At 47.6% G+C, this 19,433-nt stretch overlaps 1 protein-coding gene across 1 annotated transcript; it reads left to right on the top strand.

Annotated features, from left to right (window-relative positions):
- Nucleotides 1-282: 282 nt before the first annotated feature.
- LOC107055434 (ribonuclease H-like) lies at nt 283-768 on the top strand. The gene has a single exon (XM_015300433.1). The coding sequence runs from the start codon at nt 283-285 to the stop codon at nt 766-768; it is 486 nt and encodes a 161-aa protein (XP_015155919.1).
- Nucleotides 769-19,433: the final 18,665 nt, after the last annotated feature.

Below are 19,433 nucleotides of genomic sequence, written 5' to 3'. Positions count from 1 at the left end.
ACGGAGCAGAGGAAAGATATAGTATGATTGAAAAACAGTTATTGGCTGCCTACTCTGCATTACAGGCGGTGGAGCCAATAACTCAAACAGCTGTTTGAGTTCAAAAGTTATAGTTAAGACCACTCTGCCAATTCAGGGGTGGGTGAAAGATCTGACCCACCTTCCTAAGACGGGGTGGCCCAAGCACAAACAGTGGCACGGTGGGTTGCCTATCTCAGCCAGCAGAGTCATCTGTCTTCATGACCACTAAAAGAAGATCTCCAGAAGATCCTAGGCCCAGTGATGTATTGTAGTGATGCACCAAAAGAAACATTGGTCACTCCACCGGAGAAGAGCCCCATTCAGGAGGGAAAATATCCTATTCCTGAAGATGCCTGGTACACAGATGGGTCCAGCAAGGGCAACCCGAGCAAATGGAGAGCAATAGCATATCATCCCTCCACTGAGACGATCTGGTTTGATGAGCGGGACGGTCAGAGCAGCCAATGGGCAGAATTGCGAGCTGTGTGGATGGTCATAACCAAGGAACCTGGGGATGGCATCCTGAACATCTGCACGGATAGTTGGGCTATGTACCAAGGCCTCACCCTTTGGATTGCACAGTGGGCCACCCAGGAATGGACTATCCATGCCCGACCAATCTGGGGCAAAGATATGTGGTTAGACATATGGAATACAGTTAAACACAGGACTGTATGTCTCTACCACGTGTCTGGTCATCAACCTTTACAATCACCGGGAAATGATGAAGCAGACACGCTGGCTTGAGTTAGATGGATTGAGAATTCACTGTCTGAAAACATTGCCTGTTGGTTACATCAGAAACTACAGCATGCTGGACAAAAGACAATCTGGGCAGCTGCTAAAGCATGGGGGCTGCCCATACAACTATCTGACGTAGTCCGGGCATGCCAAGACTGTGCTGCTTGCTCTAAGATGAGACGGAGACCGCTGCCCAAAACAACAGCCCATCTTGCTAGAGGGTACAATTCTCTCCAGCAATGGCAGGTTGATTATTGGGCCACTCCCTTGGTCCAAGGGGGCGAGGTATGCCCTGACCTGCGTCGATACTGCAAGCGGACTACTGCAGGCCTATCCAGTGCTAAAAGTGAACCAGGCATATACCATCAAGGCACTTACTAAACTGATGTCTGCCTATCGGACACCGCAAGTCATCGAGAGCAACCAAGGGATTCATTTTACTGGAGCAATGATACAGCACTAGGCAGAAGAAAATAACATTGAATGACAATTCCACCTGCCATATAATCCAATGGGGGCAGGCCTCATAGAATGTTACAATGGTATTCTAAAGGCTGCCCTGAGGACAGACTCCCAGTCTCTGCAGGGGTGGACAAAGACTCTATGAAACCCTGCGAGACCTGAATGAAAGACCTCGAGATGGCAGACCCAGCGCCCTGAAGATGCTACAAACAACATGGGCCTCCTCGCTTAGAATCCAAATTATGGGCACCGATAATCGGGTAAGACCCCAGGTCGGTAATGAAAACAATCTTCTGCTCCCTACCCCTGAGAATCTAGAACCAGGTATCCATAGAATAAAATGGCCTTGGAAGGTGCAGGTAGGACCGAAGTGGTGTGGCCTACTTACACCTTGGGGAGATTATTGGAGGTGGGAGGCTTGGTAGTCCCTCCGGTAATAGGTACATGGCCTACGGACATTGTGGTCAACACTCCAGTCTTCATTACCAAAGGGACCCCCATCGTGTCCCTATGGCAGATCAGGACACCCCCATGGGTGCCTGATATAGTCATGCAGCTGCAAACATCTGGCCAGAAGGTATGGTACAGGCAGCCGGGACATGCCCCAGTACAAGCTGAAGTGTTGACCCAGGATTAAAATGTGGCCTGTATCTTGCCCTGGAGGACAGACCTTCCCCTCCTGGTACCCTTGAAACATCTGTATTACTCTCCGTGAGTCTGTGAGCCTCCAGGACCACCGGAAGGAACAACATGTCACCAAAGTGTTCCAGTGTTGCTGCCAGATCATGTGTGACATCCGGTGATGATTTACATGGGACTAATGTAGCATAGGATGGACCTGCACCTCATGACTCCAGTAACATAGTCAAGTACTGGCCCATGAAAGAACATTAACTTTTGCCGATCATCGCTCGTTTTAAAATTGTCATCATACATCAGGATGGGAAATTGTATAAGCGTCGCAATGTGTTGGATCTCTGTAACAGGAAAGATTTACCCTTTAGTTGATTCAATCATTGGTTCATGCTGTGAAGGGGTGGAGTGTATGGGAACTGTTGAATCACAGCCTGAACCTCTGACTGACCACCTGAGGTGAGTGCTGAGTCAGCTGCAGGGGCACAGGTGAACGCAATTTCACCTGAGTGACCGGAAGGGGTGGAGCCTGGATCCACCTCTCCTAGACCCCATTTAAGGGCTGACTCCTGAGGAGGAAGGATCCCTATCTGGAGATTACCCCTCTTGTAGCCCTTCCACAAGCCCAGGACAAGGGAAAGCTCTTCATTTCATTACTCCTTTGTAAACACAATAATCTCTCTGGTCCTATACCTGTATACCTATTTACCTTACCATCTGTATACCTGTTTGCCATACAATGGTTAAGGAGTGTTTGTGGAATGTTTTGTTAATATGTAAAGGGAGGTGGGAAAGCTAAAAGAGAGAACTTGGGAATGTATATAAGGAATGTTAGAACCTGCAATTAACAATTTGTATTGTTCACATCTGAATCTGTGCCTCAGATGCTGCAAATAGCTATCACTGTGTGGAGTGATAATCATGCTGAGGCTGAACGAGCACAGTCTAACAGTGCCACCCCACTGAAGCATGGAAAGATTATTTTGCACACCCATCACCTTTCTGCAGGGCAAGTGAAGTGAAGTATTAGAGAGAATTTTAAACTTTGAGAATCGACCTGTATCTACCTCAGCATTAGTTACTTTTGATTGGATAAGAAAATATGTCCCTGAGTTTCCAATAACTGAGTTATCTTTTGAAAGGGTGGTTTGGGACAAAACTGGCACCAAAACTCTGGGACGATACTACTAGTGCAGACAACACTACTGCTTAAGCATTTACCTGTTTAAATATCAGAAGCGCTCAAATCCGAAAAGAAAAGGTGAACTCATCTTACTGTGCCCCATCGCCCTCCGCTGCTGTCTCTCAGCATGGGACCCACTTGAACCCAGCCTGCGCCTCCCACACCCTCCCGACCTCGACTGCCAGTGCTGAACTGGATGTTCAGGGGAAAGGTTCCCTCCACCCATCATGCTACGGGTGCCACTTGAAGCAAGTGGATTGCACTGACTACACAATAAGCTCGAATGGGGAACCTCAGTCATCCAGGAATCCTAGAGGGGATCATGGACGAGCCTAAAGGTAAAAAGTTTGGAACGTTACCAGCAAAAGAGGTATTGCGTGCTTAAGAGGCCCCACCATACAATGAACTACCAGAAAATGAAAAGAAATTCGCCCTGTTCACAGATGGATCATATTCTATTGTGGGGAAGCATTGCAGATAGAAATCTGCTGTGTGGAGCCCTACACAACAAGCTGCAGAGGCCACTGACAGTAAAGGAGTATCAAGCCAATTTGCAGAGGTAAAGGCTGTCCAACTGGCCTTAGATGTTGCTGAACGGGAGAGGTGGCCAATGCTTTATCTTTGTACTGACTCATAGATCGTGGCAAATGCCTTATGGGGGTGGTTACAGCAGTGGGAACAAAATAACTGCCAAAGTAGGGGTAAACCTATTTGGTCTGCTGAACTGTGGAAAGACATTGCTGCCTGAATAAAGAATATGGCTGTAAAGGTATGCCATGTAGATGCTCGTGTGCCCGAGAGTCGGGCTACTGAAGAACATAAAAATAACCATCAGGTAAATCCTTCTGCTGGAACTGAGGTGGCTCAAATAGGCTTGGACTGGCAGAACACGGGTGAATTATTTCTATCTTGGTGGGCCCATGAGACCGTGGTCTGGGGAGAGGTTTATTTATGACTGGCTGACTGAGAAAGGCCATGCAGACACTGTGCAGCTGGTTAAGCAACCTTGTTACGTGCAAGGTCAGGTATGAGAACAAGGAACAAAACAGGATGCCGATGCAGAAAGCCGGCAACAGTGTTTTGAGAAGTCTGTAAGAGAGTGTTTGCTGAGAGATAACCACAGAGCACAAAGATAGGTGTAGTTGACACTGACTAGTGAGCCAATTCTGAGCTCCACTTTAGCAATATGTATGAGCCTATTATCCACACTATAAATGTACACGCAGCTGAAACAATAAATGAGATTTGCTGATCATCTACTATGGTCTTCACATTTCTCCTGCTGATTTCCTACAAATGGTGACCCCGACTGACCCAGTAACGGCGCACCACGGTGGGACGGGGTAGGAGTTTGGGTCCTAAAGCAGCGAGGATGGCTAAAGCACTTGGGTACCAGAGAGAGGAGTGCTGAGCCCTAGGTGACCTCATGGGAAAGCCTGGCTGATACGGGCCGCCGAGACCTTGTAAGGCTGCAATAGCACGCGCTGACAGATAAGGGATGGAAAGGCAAGCGGCTTATGATTTATTAACTTGTTTTCTGAGAAAACGACAAATTAAGGGAGTAGACTTACAGAAGGAACTCCCCGGGTTATTAGCTTATGGCAATGCTAAAGGGTTTTTTCAAAACCCACATTTAGTACATGACCTTACAGAATGGCGTAAATTTGGGGATGCAATTTGGCAAGCAGTTTTAGAGGATGATAAGACAGCAAAAAAATGCGGGAAACTGTGGCGAGCAGTTCACAATGAGCTGTTGCAGCACCAAGCAGAAAAGAAGGCAGCGGAACAGGCCAGTGCTGCACAGGGGAGAAATAAGGATTACAATGGGTGGCCGGATTGTCTGTTGCCCCCCGCAGTGACTACCTTAGTGTTGCTGCCGGCCGCGGAGCCTGCCACGTCAGCATGTTCGGAGCCAACCGCCCCACCCCCGCCCCTAGTTATGGCCGCGCCGGGTAGCTCACCTGCACCTATTACAGTGGGCCCAATAAACCCACCGAGCAGTGAGCCGATCCCTGGGGCAGAGAGTGATCTAGCGGAGGCCATTGCACGGGAGAGGGGGGAAGCTTGGGCGGTGCTGGCACGGGCCTGCATGGAGGCGGGGGATAACGATGCAGTGGAGGCCGTGCGGCACATGGCGTTTCCGGTGATATATGCCTCTAATCCTGCAGGAAGGATGCAGGCCACCATCACAGCTTTAGATTGGAAATTATTATCGCAGCTACGATCTACAGTTAGTCAGTTTGGGGTAAAAAGCGAGCCAGCTAAGCAGATGTTGGATTATATTTGGAGTACGCAGATGTTGCTGCCATCCGATTGTCGGGCAATAGCAAAATTGATCTTTTCACAACATCAACAGCTGTTGTTTAATGCATATTGGCAAGAACTGTGCCATCAGAGTGTCTCAAAGGCTAGGCAGCCGGGAGACCCACTACATGGTGTAACTATCGAAGAACTCTTAAAGCTAGGGCCTTTCTTCAGAACAGAAGCCCAAGCATTATTAGGGCCAGATAAATGTCGAGAAACTATGTATTTAGCTAGACAGGCCATGGACAAGATTAAGGTGCCTGGTGGACTGCCATTTTATATGGGGATCTGACAAGGTAGAGATGAGGACTTTGGGGCATTCATAGATAAGGTAGCCAGGGCTATTGAAAAGGCAGGGGTGCCAGAGTATATGAGAGGAGTGATGTTAAAACAATGCGCGCTCCAAAATTGTAATTCAACAGCACGTAGTATTCTGAATACTTTGGGGAGTAATTGGACTATTGAAGAAGCACTGGAAAAGCTATCAAGCGTGCCGGTCGGGCCCCAAGCATTTCTGGTTGAGGCTATTAAGGAGTTAGGGGCAGGTTTAAAGGCGCAGGCTGAGGCCTCTCACAATCAAGTGCTAGCAGCTCTTGCACCCTTACAAGCGTCTGCGACAAGAAATTTAGGCCCGAGGTCGCCTGTTGCTGGTCGCATCAAATGCTATCGCTGTGGTGGCATGGGACATGTGCGTCGTCAGTGTCAAGCCACCGGTTCATGGTGTCACACATGTCGTATGGACAACCAAAATACCAATGCCTGTCGACGCCGGTCGGGAAACCCCCAGCCCAGTGCGAGAAAGAAACAACGGCCGCGTGCAGACACAAGTAGCCGTTTCCAGCCAGCAGCAGCCCTGCAACCAGCCACACCAGGAAGCCTCGGCTTGGACTTGGCAGCCGCAGTGACCACGACCTTAATGACCACAAAACCTGAGCGGGTGTCTACGGGAATCAGGGGACCAGTAATGATAAATGGAACCGCTCTTGGGGCCCTTCTATTGGGGCGTTCTTCGGCATCGATGCTCGGACTTTTTGTCCTCCTTGGGTAATAGATGTGGACTTTCAGGGCGAGATCCAGATTATGGTATACACCCCGTTTCCTCCAATAAAAATTGAGAAAGGGCAACGGATAGCACAGCTAGTATCCCTGGAGCAATTGACCAAAGCCTTAACTCCGTGTCTATCGTCTCCCCGAGGGGAGCTCCTCAGGGGGCTTAGCGTTGCTATCACTAAATTTGCATGATCGACCTAAAAAACCAGTGACACTTAAATACAGAGAGGAAGAAATCAAACTTCAAGGTCTATTAGATACAGGGGCCGACAACAGCATAGTGAGCCCAGAAATTTGGCCGCCTCATTGGCCACTGCAAGCGGCCATAGCCACAGTGACGGGCATAGGCGGACTATCCTTAGCGAAAAAGTCGCCTCCCCTGCAAATCCACCTTGATGAACAAGTAGTCCATACCTCTGTCTCGGTGGCACCCCTACCCCCCACCGTTCAATGCTTAATTGGCCGCAATGTGCTCTCTCAATTGGGGGCACTTCAACCTGGCCTGCCCAATCCTGCCATGCTACCTTACAATTGGCCATTACTAATTATTGACTTAAAGGACTGTTTCTTTACTATTACCCTGCACCCTCAGGACACTAAATGATTTGCCTTCACATTGCCTGCATTGAATCGAGAACACCCTGATCAACGATTTGAATGGACAGTATTACCTCAGGGGATGAAAAATGGCCCCACGCTATGTCAACTATATGTTGACCATGCTCTACAACCACTCTGGCGAGAATGGAAACAAATGGTCATTTATCATTACATGGATGACATCCTTTTTGCCCAGCCAGAGGCCTTCACACAGGAACAAATTTGGCAAATAGAAAAGACCCTAAATAGGGAAGGACTTATGATTGCCCCTGAAAAGGTACAACTCTCTGTGCCCTGGAAGTACTTAGGATGGACACTGACTAACACGATAGTAACCCCACAGAAACTGCAACTAAATACTAAAATTGAGACTCTACACGATGCCCAAAGGTTACTGGAGGACTTAAAGTGGCTGCACCCTGTGGTGGGCATCCCAAACAAACTCTTAGAGTTGTTGCGACCTTTGTTACGGGGCACTGACCGGGCCCAGCCTGTAACGGTGACAACGCAGCACAAACGTCTACTACAACAGATTATGGACTGCATTATACACGGCAGTGTTCGGAGACGTGACCCTGACCTCCCCATACAGGTTATGGTATGGTATGGACCAAAGTACCTTTTAGGAGCGTTGGCACAATCTAAAAAGAAAACGGGGGAGGTATGGGTACTAGAGTGGATCTGTCCCTCACTGCAGCAATCAAAAACACTTCTTCAAAAAACTGAGCTCCTGGCAGAAGTGATTATGAAAGGGCGAGAACGTACCCTGCAAATCACAGGTATGGAGCCTGTGTGTGTACAGCTGCCAATGCAGAAGGACACTCTGACATGGTATGTGCAGCATAGTCCAGAGTTACAGGATGCTCTCTTAGGAGCTGGAAGTATGGTTTCAATGGAAAAGATTCCGAACGCGCCGCTACATTGGATTGGTCATTGGAGTTGGCTCCGGATACCAAAGCAGCCCGAGACGCCCTTGCAGAATGCAATCATGGCTTACATGGACGCGGGATGGAAGTCTAGAACAGCAGCAGTGACCTGGCAGCAGGGCGGCTCCTGGACACATCACCTCATTGTAGCCGATGATAAGGACTCATTGCAAACATTGGAGCTGGTGGCCGTTTTATGGGCCATGATGAACTTAATCGACCCCCTGAATGTGGTCACCGACTCCCTTTACGTAGCTGGAGTATGCCACCAAATAGAGGAGGCCTACATAAAGGAAGTGCAGAATCGGCGGCTGTACGAGCTGTTCGTGCAGTTGCAGAGAGCAATCAGAATTAGGGAGCACTCATATGCAGTAATACATGTTCGAGGTCATAAATGGGAGATAGGCTTGGGGGAGGGAAATGCGAGAGCCGATCGCTTGGTGTCGCTGGCGCAGAGACCTTTAGTCTCCCAGCATGTCCTGGCCCGAGAGGTGCACTCTATGTTTCACCAGAATGCCAAGGGGCTAAGAAGGGAATATCAGATAACATATGAGGACGCTAAGGCAATTGTTAGATCATGCCCAGTGTGCAGCCTCCATAATGGTAGCATGGGTCTCGGGCTAGGAGTTAACTCCAGGGGACTTAAAGCTAACAAAAATTGGCAGATGGATGTGACGCATGTGGGTGAGTTTGGGCAGCTGAAATATGTACACATGTCTATAGATACATATAGTCATTTTATGTGGGCCACCGCTCAACCTGGAGAAAAGGCTATGCATGTAGAAAGGCATCTCAGTTGTTGCTTTGCGGTTATGGGTATACCACTACAAATAAAAACAGACAATGGCCCAGCCTACACTAGTCGTAGGCTTGGGGAGTTTCTGCAAACATGGGGAGTAAAACACAGTACGGGTATCCTGAACTCGCCCACAGGCCAGGCAATAGTAGAACAGGGAAATTGTGGATGGACAGCTGACCCAGTGAGGTCATGTTTTTCTCCCCCTGGGTCAGTGCAAGCAAAACAGCTGCTATGGATTACTGTCTCACACAGAACAACGATGGGAGTAGGCAAAAGGAATGCAGAGCTGCGACAGAGACTGCTGTGCCAGGTGCTGTGAGACAAGCTGCAAGCAACTGCAAATTATGAGAACTGCGCCAGCGCTGCCCTCTGTTCTTCTGTCTCATTATACTGCATGCTAATGGACTTTCAGGAACGTAATGAAAATGTATCTGAATTCCTGTCAACTATTGATTATGTATTAGTTTGACCTATATATATAGCACAATTTCTCCTGACGGTGTGCAAGTTAGGTGGAGTGATCCCCCTTGCACTATCAATAGACATCAATAGACACATGCCTGCTCTATATCCTTACCGGATATAGGGTCTGATTTCCGCAACTCAATTTTGCAACGAGAATCGATCCGCTCTGTTCGGCTGCGGGATCGGTTGAGAGAGGGGACACCTTTGGCGCGCCCCAAGATTTCTTGGAAGGTCTCCCTTCCTCACCCGATCACTGCAGGGACAGACAAGGACCATCCATTGGTGTATCAGGTATGTGTATAGAAAAGGGGGTGCCGGTAAGGCGTGAGGAGACGTCCTACGCAGGGTATGAAGGAGCGTGCCTGCTCGCCCCCCAAGGTACGTGAGCTCACGGGTTAGGTTGCCGGCTGGGGTAGGACTTGCAACTAATTGACTAATGTACTAGCGTTATTAAGATTCAAGCTAAAAGACGTCGTCAGCATTGTGTATTATGTATAAACCACGTTTTTGTTCTAAATATCAGAGTGAGTGTGGTGTGAGTGAGATGCATTCCTTTCAGGGAATGAGTGTCAGCCTGTTTATCTAGTACTGTGTTCTAATTGCATGGAAGCATGTAAGGGAAGGTGGACAGGCTTCTGTGATATCTGTTCCCAAGTGTTTATAACTGAACAATATCACTATACGGTGTTAAGGGTTTGTGGAAACTTTGAGGGAATTAGGAATCAATAAGAATTTTGTAAACATCATGGGAGGCTCCCAGGAGAAAGTTGTGTTTCCACAGGATCTGGCCCATTATGGGCTCCCAGTAAATGGACTAAGTCAGCCCCGAACATCAGCAACCCATCTCAACCTGATGACAACAACAGCGACTCCGGCGAGCAATAGCCGCATGGTGTGCAAGACATCATATACAGTGCCATGACTCCCGAGCTGCAACTGGTATTCCCTTGGCAGATCGCAGAAAACATCTCATCGGGAAGGCCTCTTGGACACTGGGAACTGGCAGGAGCAATTGGCAATTACGAGACTCAGAAGCACACTAATTGTGGGGGTCGGGTACAGTGATTGATCCAGAGTGGGGACTGTGGTATTTTATTCATCGGGATATTGAAACTGTAGTTAATACTGGTGTGCTGTGTAGTCTTTACTGTTAGTTTACTGACAAGGAATGCTTTGTAGAAGTGTGCAACATAAATCTAGTGTATTCTTATAGATAGTGATTGGTGTGCTGATAATCATGCTTTGTTTACTGTAATGCTAGCAAAAGATGGTTCAAGATGCGATTCATACAACCTGGCTCGTACAAAAAGAAAACGGGGGAAATGTGGAGAGGTTTATTTATGACTGGCTGACTGAGAAAGGCCATGCAAACACTGTGCAGCTGGTTAAGCAACCTTGTTAGGTGCAAGGTCAGGTATGAGAACAAGGAACAAAACAGGATGCAGATGAAGAAAGCTGGCAACAGTGTTTTGAGAAGTCTGTAAGAGAGTGTTTGCTGAGAGAGAACCACAGAGCACAAAGATAGGCGTAGTTGACACTGACTAGCGAGCCAATCCTGAGCTCCACTTTAGCAATATGTATGAGCCTATTACCCACGCTATAAATGTACACGCAGCTGAAACAATAAACGAGATTTGCTGATCATCTACTATGGTCGTCGCATTTCTCCCGCTGATTTCCTACATTGGTCCACCAAGGAAGAGATGCAACATATAAGTGGGCTAGAGACTGAGGGGTGGACTTAACTATGGATGCTATTGCACAAGTTATTCATGACTGTGAAACATGTGCCATAATTAAACAAGCCAAGAGGATGAAACCTCTCTGGGAGGAAGGGTGATGGCAAAAGTACAAATATGGGGAGGCGTGGCCAGTTGATTATATCACCTTGCCACAATCTCGCAATGGTAAGCGTTATGTGCTCACCATGGTGGAAGCGACCACAGGGTGGCTTGAAACACACACAGTACCCCATGCTACTGCCTGAAACACCATATTAGGTCTGGAGAAACAAGTCCTATGGCAACATGGCACCCCAGAAAGAATTGAATCAGATAATGGGACTCATTTCAAAAATTCCCTTTTAAATACTTGGGCCAAAGAATATGGCATTGAATGGTTTTATCATATTCCCCATCATGCACCAGCTTCTGGTAAAATTGAACGATACAGTGGGTTGTTAAAAACTATGCTGAAAGCAATGGGTGGTGGAACATTTAATCACTGAGAGAAGCATCTGGCAGAAGCCACCTGGTTGGTCAACACTAGAGGATCTATCAATCCTGATGGTCCTACCCAATCCGGCTCCCTACATACCTGTAGAGAGGTATAAGGTCCCTGTAGTACATGTAAAGAGCATGTTGGGAAAAGCAGTTTGGGTCCTTCCAGCCTCTGGAAAGGGCAAACTTCTCCGTGGAACTGTTTTTGCCCAAGGACCTGGCTCCACTTGGTGGCTACTGCACAGATGATGAATAATTTGACCATGTTGATAGGCAGCCCCTTGATCTGCCGGAAATGGGAAGAAGAGCGCGAGACCGCACACTATGACAACAAATACAGTCCCAAATTGGCCGACCACCACCTGGCCAGCTCAGTCAGACCAGCCATCACTGGCAGCACGGGAATGGACTTGGGCACTGCCCAGTGATGCTGACTGAAACCACCGTGACTCTTATTCCAACGGGTATAATGGACCCCCTTGGGAACAGACATAGCACCCTCTTGTTTGGACATTCTTTTGTTACGCAGATGGGACTTATTATTTTACCGAGAGTTAGAGATGTTATACTGATCATCTGGCAGGCAGTCCAATCTGTTGGTTTACAGACAGCTGAAAAAATGGTGCAACTCAGCTCTCCATGGAAATATTTAGGATGGAAAATGAAATCTCATACCATTCAGCTGCAAACCCTCAAAATAGTACCCCATGTGCAGACATTAAATGATCCGCAAAAATTATTAGGAACCACGCAAGAACTACACCCTCTATTATTCCAACTACTTGATGAAGACCCAGATCTAACCTCTAAAAGACAATTAACACCTGAAGCACTACAATGCTTAGACTCTGTAATAACATCATTGCAACATGGATACAACCATCATGTTTATCAAACCCAGTATCTCTTATAATAATATCAAACTACTGAATGTTTTACTTTCACGTTCTAACATCTGATGCTGTTACTGTATTTACAGATGGCTCCAGCAAGACACACCGAGCGGCGGTTCTCTGGTGTGCAACTGCTACATGATGGCAGTTAGACGTGCATACTGTCAATGGGTCACCTCAAGTTGTAGAACATTGTCGTGGTTTTGTGATTTTTGTTGTCAGTATACCACATCATAACATCATGTAAAGCAGTGGGAGTTAAAGAGTTAATGTTCTGGTTCTGTGGACTGCCTTTTTTGGGCATTTTGGTTCTCGGAGGGGAGGGGAGGAGTGGCATTCCTGGAGGACTTCGGGCCCAGAGGAAGAAAGGTGGAGCTCCTGGAAGGACACCAGCCTCTCTCCCTTTCGTGGACTCTTGGTTTCGCGGCAGAGAAGCACGTGGTTCCCTCTGCACTCTACAGCATAAGACTTTGGCTTTGGACACTCTCTCTCTCCCTCATTTTGTTTGATTTTGTTGGATTTAGTAAATTAATGTTCCTCCTCAGATCGTTGCCGTTGCTCTGTTTGTTTGTTTTTTTTCCTATTAGACCCATCTACTATCTCCCTATCCTTCCCCCTCTCCCCCCTCTCCCAAAGCACGGGTCTCAAGTTTGATGCCTCATTAGTCACAGGGCCAGCCAGCCGTAAACTGTCAACACTTTTTTTTTCCCTCTCTCTCTTTTTTTTTTTTTTTTCCCCAGGCCTGCTGCCCCTGTCACGGACACAGATCTAGAGATAACTCCATGACAAACTTGCTGCAGTGGCTCAAGATTTTCAAATTTTTGCAGAACAACAACTTAATATAATAACTGACTTTTTGTATGTTACAGGTATCATTCAGCAGATTGAAGTGACTTGCGGAAATCAAACTCTATAACCACAAAGTAGTTATAAAACAGGTATATTTTATCAGCGCTGCGCACAAATGCTGGGTGCAAGTAGGGTAGCCCCTTCTAGACTGCACAACGCAAAGTGACAGTTTGAGGATATTTATAGAGACAATTGATTCCAAGAAACTAGGTGTAGATTATTCTGATATTACAATTAGAATAGGAGGGGATATTACAATTGATTCCAAGAAACTAGGCGTAGATTATTCTGATATTACAATTAGAATAGGAGGGGATATTACAATTGATTCCAAGAAATTATTATATTCTCCACCCCAATTGCTGACTTTATTGTGACTTGCAGGTTGTAGTGGAATTCCTAAGTCACAGCCTGAACCAATACATGAGCACGAGTACATGGCGTGAGAGAGATAAGGCTGCATTCCTTGGCTTGCCCCCCCTTCTCTAGGCCGTTGCTAGGGGGTGAGTCAACCCCCCCTTGTCATCCCTCCCTGTAGCATCTGTTTTGCCTTCGTTCGCTCTATACCCCCTTTCCTAGTTCATAATTAAGTGAATGCCATTCTGAAACAATTCTAAAGAAATATGTTTCACATCAGAAGGATCTTTTCTTAAGGAAGTTAAACAACCCTGCCTTGTTTGCACAGCTCAAGTGAGTTTTGCATTATGTCTCTCACCGTACACTCCCTTATTTTATTACGCATATTCAATCACACACTACGTTGCTTGGTCCTTTAACTCAGGACAACCATAAGGCTGATCAAGCCACAGTCGCCTTTGCTACCCCTCCATTATTTCAACAAGTGCAACTCTCCCATCAATTTTTCCATCAGAATAGGAGAGCCTTACAAAAACAATTCCAACTGACAGTGGATCAAGCCCATAACATTATTCTAATGTGCCCAGACTGCCAGGCAATTGACCCTCTGCCTCAAATAGGGACAAATCCCCATGGCACAGCACCTCTTCAACTCTGGCAAACAGACATCACTCATGTTCATGAATTTGGCTGTCTAATATATGTGCATGTAACGATAGATACTTATTCTTCTTACATGTTTGCCACAGTGCATACAAGCAAATGCAGTTGCGATGCCCGTAAGCAATGGTTATCTGCTTATGCTGCTATGGGGATCCAACATACTATAAAAACAGATAATGGACCTGCTTATACTTCTAAGGCCACTCAAATTTTCCTCCAAGAATGGGGGGTTAGACATGTTACAGACATTCCTCATTCTCCCACTGGATAAGCTGTCATTGAACGTGCTCATCAAACATTGAAATGTACTCTTAATAAACAAAAAAGGGGGGATACAGGAGACACACCACAAGAAAGATTATGTAAGGCTTAGCTTGTGCTGAATTTTTTGGATCGTGATCATACAGATGCAACTTGACTAGACCGTCATTTTGGGGCCTCCCCAGTGCTCAAGGAATGGCCAATGGTTAATGTTCGGAATATAGCCACAGGACATTGGGAAGGCCCCTTACCACTGATAACTTTGGGGTCCTGGATATACTTGTGTTTCCACAGGGACTTGCCCTAGGTGGGTTCCAGCACGATACATTTGGCCTTATCTCAAGGCAGAAAATAGCATCCAGCCCTCATAATGACTGGGTTTGTGTGTTTCTTACTTATTGGTACTGTTTTGCAATTTGTTGTATTGTAGGTAACTTATGGGTGCCATAATGAGTGGTGCAAAGTAGCTGGATTACCCACTGGATGGTATCACAGTAACAACACTGGTAATGGTATTACAAAGAGGGTAATTTTCCTGTGTTACCAATACAGCCTCAAGAATTAGAATTATTAGGCACTATCTAGGCTGCTGTGTGCTTCTTCCTCAATTTTAGTAGTGGATCAAATGTGAATTGAACAGGATTCGACATTACTGGTATAACGATGTTGCTGGAATCTATGGGAATAGCTCTTTTAGTGTAATTTCACCACCTCATTATCAGTAACGCTCCGTTATGATGCTATTAGCCTACCAATTAACCTTTTCTTAACTTACGGCGACAGAACCTGGAAAGGAATCCCAGGCAAAGCTAACAGAGGACCCTGTATTATAGAACAATTAACTTATTTTCATCCTACTAATCAGGATTTAAAAAGTATTACCATGCATCACTTGACACAAAGGTGCACGCTATCTTAGTTTGATTCAACATGTGATTTTAATATAGAATTCTGGAATACCGCCCAACAGATTTTTTGGTTCACTGGTCCCTTCAATTGGCACCTGTGGATGGATGGCTGACCCAGGGAGGTCATGTTTATCTCCCCCTGGGTCAGTGCGAGCAAAACAGCTGCTATGGATCACTGTCTCACACAGAACAATGATGGGAGTAGGCGAAAGGAATGCGGAGCTGCGATAGAGACCGCTGTGCCAGGTGCCGTGAGACAAGCTGCAATCAACCGCAAGTTATGAGAACCGTGCCTTGTTGTACTTAGCATGCTATTTGTACCGCTCTATATAAACGGCTGTGTGCAGTTATTAAATGGCTTGGCTACTAGTAACCATATTGGTGTGTGGCCTTGTCCATGCTGCGCCTCAGCTGAATATTGCTCTCCAGGGGACTCTGAACAGTCACTCGGCGACAGGCACCTATGTCAGGGACCCAAAGGCCCCTGACTGAACAATAATCCTGGGATGGAACAAAGTATTCTGATAGTTTTAAGGGAACTGATATTTGTGGCTGTAGCCACAAATACCTTGTTTTGTAGAGAGAGCTGACCTTGGTAGTTTATCTTGTTGCAAGGACTTGTTTTGCAAGCAGGTGTTCCACTCGGGCTCTGTATCACACACTGGCTATGCAGATATGGTGTGCAAATGGAAAACACTCTGGGGGGAAAAAAAGCAGGAGAGAATCTGTGATGGGTGAGAGAAGAAAAATGCACTTTGAAGCTGTGGATGCCCTGCTGGCACTACCTATTGAATCTACAACTGGCATGTTCCTAATCTCTCCTGAGAGAGAGACCACAGGCTTAAATATGGTCTCCACAAGATAGTGGGCTTGCTCCAAAAAGACCGTGGCTACCCAGACGGAGGGCCTGCCCAGAAATGTAGCTGTTCAGGTCTCTGGCTGCAGGGAGTGCCTGAGCCTGCTGCTGCCAGGGGAGGGTGGCAGGGATTCCACCTGTGTGAGGTGTGAGCAGGTGGATGAGCTGCTCAGCCTGGTGGTGGAGCTCAAGGAGGAGGTGGAGAGACTAAGGGCTATCAGGGAGTGTGAGCAGGAAACTGACTGGTGGAGTGACTCGCTGGCATGCCAGAGGGAAGGGTGCTAGGGAGATACCCCCAGAAAAGTGGTGGATCCCCTGCCCTGTCACAGTCAGACAGACCTGACAGATGAAGAGGGTTGGAAGAGAGTCCCGGCTTGGCATCACGGGCGCACCCCCTGCCTGCCTATCCCGCTCCCCCAAGTCCCACTAAGCAACAGGTTTGAGATGCTGGAAATTGAAGGGGAGGTGAGTGGGGAGGCAAGGGAGGATCTGCCTAAAAGGGAGCCTAGGGTGAAGCAGTTACCCCCATGCCTTGAGACTGCCTCTGTCGGGAAAGACAGGAGGGTAATTGTGGTGGGCAATTCCCTTCTCAGGGGAATGGAGAACCCCATTTGCAGACCTGACCTGACCAGTAGGGAGGTGTGCTGCCTCCCTGAGGCCCACGTCAGGGACATCACCAAAAAACTCCCAGGTCTGGTTCACTCCTCTGATTACTACCTGCTATTGATAGTTCAGGCAGGCAGTGATGAAATTGCTCAGGGAAGCCTGCAAGCTATCAAAAAGGATTTCAGAGGTTTAGGGCGAATGGTTGAAGGAGTGGGTGAGCAAGTGGTATTTTCCTCTCTCCCTTCTGGGGTGGTGAGGGATATGGAGCGGTCTAGGAAAATTCAGGCTTTGAATAAGTGGCTGAAAGGTTGGTACCACCACAGGAACTTGGGGTTCTTTGACCATGGGGTGGTTCATTCGGCACCTGGCCTGATAGCTGAGGGGAAAGCGGATCCTAGCCCAGGAGCTGGCAGGGCTCATTGAGAGCTTTAAACTAGGTATGAAGGGGGATGGGGATAAAATGACGCTCGCTGTGGTGGAGTGAGAAGTTCAGAAATTTCAACTAGATTTGATGAGGAAAGCACATGGAGGTCAGTGGAACAGAGAAGGGCTTGGGGATGTTGCCGTTGTAGAAGATGGTGGGGATAAGCCTGTAGGATCTTCTAGGAACTCCTCAGAACAGGTAATGTTGCTGATCCCCCATCCGAAACCTTCTCGTGTCCCTCAAGGAAGCAGTGGGGAAAACTTTAGATTTCTTTCGGAGGTTTGAGGGAGGGCCCCTCTATAAAGGTGGTGTGTCAGAAAGCCCAGCTGAAGTGCCTTTACACTAATGCATGCAGCATAAGAAATAAGCAGAGGGAGTTAGAAACCATGATGTGCTTGAAAAATTATGGTCTGGTTGCTATCACGGAAATGTGGTGGGATGAATCCCATGATTGGAATACTCTGATTGAAGGCTACAGGCTCTTCAGAAGGGATAGACACAGTAGGAAGGGAGGGGGAGTTGCCCTCTATGTTAGGAAGTGGATAGATTGCAAAGAGCTGTGTCTGACTAACAGCCATGACCAGGTTGAGAACTTATGAGTGAAAATCAAGGATCGGTCCAGTAAAGGGCATCTAGTGGTTGAGGTCTGCTACAGGCCACCTGATCAGGGGAAGCCTGTTGACGAGGCCTCCTTGCTTCAACTGCAGGAGGTGTCGCACTCATGGGCTCTTGTCCTGATGGGGCATTTCAACCACCCAGATATCTGCTGGGATAGCGGCACTGGGGGTGGCAGACAATCCAGGAGATTCCTGGAGTCTGTTGAGGATAACTGCCTGGTCCAGGTATTAGACGGGCCGACCCAAGGCGAAGCCTTACTGGACCTGGTGCTCACCCGTGCGGAGGAGAGCATTAGAGAGGTTAAGATAGGAGGCAGCCTGAGCTGCAGTAATCATGCCCTGGTGGAGTTTGTGATCTGGAAGAATGCGGGCCTGGCAAAAAGCAGAGTCAGGACCTTGAACATCAGGAGAGCAAAATTCCAGCTGCTCAAGGAACTGCTCGATGGGATCTCCTGGGAAAGTGGCCTTGAGGGCATAGGAACAGAACAGAACTGGCAGCTCTTTAGGGACACCCTTCTCACCTCCAGCAGAAGAAACTGAGCAGAGGAGGCGGGCAACTGGCATGGCTGAGCAAGGATCTGCAGCTTAAACTGAGGGAAAAGAGGGAAATGTACAGGAAGTGGAAGCAGGGTTGTGTAGCCTGGGAAGAACATAGGAACGATGTTGGCATGTGTACAAACAAGATTAGGAAAGCCAAGGCACAGATAAAGCTGAACTTGGCGAGGGATGTGAAAAAACTAACAAGAAAGGGTTCTACAGGTACATAGGCAGGAGGAGACAGGCCAAGGAGAGTGTTCCCCCTCTGATACACGAGGATGGAGAACTGGCTTCCTCAGACATGGAAAAAGCTGAGGTGCTCAGTAAGTGCTTTGCCTTGGTCTTCACTGGCAGTCAGGCTTCTCCCCATGTCTGCCAGGACCCTGAAAATATAGGTGTGGGTGAGAGGAGTGGATTCTGTCCCACTGTAACAGTGGAACAAGTCCAAGACCTCCTATTGAAATTGAACGTGTATAAGTCCATGAGGCTGGATGATATCCATCCTAGGGTTCTGAGAGAGATAGCTGATGTGGTTGCTGAGCCGCTCTCCATCATATTTGAAACATCACGGCTGTCTGGTGAAGTCCCTGGTGACTGGAAAAAGGGAAACATTACTCCCATTTTTAAGAAAGGGAGAAAGAATGACCTGGGGAACTACAGGCTGGTGAGCCTCACCTCTGTGCCTGGGAAGATCATGGAGCAGATCCTCCTAGAAGATATGTTAAGGCACATACAAGACAAAGAGGAGATTCAAGACAGCCAGAATGGCTTCACCAGGGGCAGATTGTGCCTGACCAATCTGGTGGCCTTCTATGATGGAATGACGGCTTCGGTGGACAGGGGAAGGGCAAAGGATGTCATCTACCTGGACTTCTGCAAAGCCTTTGACATGGTCCCTCACCACATCCTTCTCTCTAAATTGGAGAAGTATGGATTCGAAGGATGGACTGTTTGATGGTCTAGTGGTTGGTGACCCTGCCTTTGGCAGTGGGCTTGAAACTAGGTGATCATTCTGGTCCTTTTCAACCCAGGCCATTCTCTGATTCCCCTGGGAGTTCC

The sequence above is a fragment of the Gallus gallus genome, chromosome W, assembly GCF_016699485.2.
Source record: "Gallus gallus isolate bGalGal1 chromosome W, bGalGal1.mat.broiler.GRCg7b, whole genome shotgun sequence".
NCBI lineage: Eukaryota > Metazoa > Chordata > Aves > Galliformes > Phasianidae > Gallus > Gallus gallus.
Note: the sequence above shows the minus strand (reverse complement) of the source record. Positions and strands in the feature narration are given on the sequence as shown.

Bases quoted from the DNA above. Each gene is read 5' to 3' on its own strand.
- LOC107055434 (XM_015300433.1), top strand. From the start codon at position 283: ATGTATTGTAGTGATGCACCAAAAGAAACATTGGTCACTCCACCGGAG.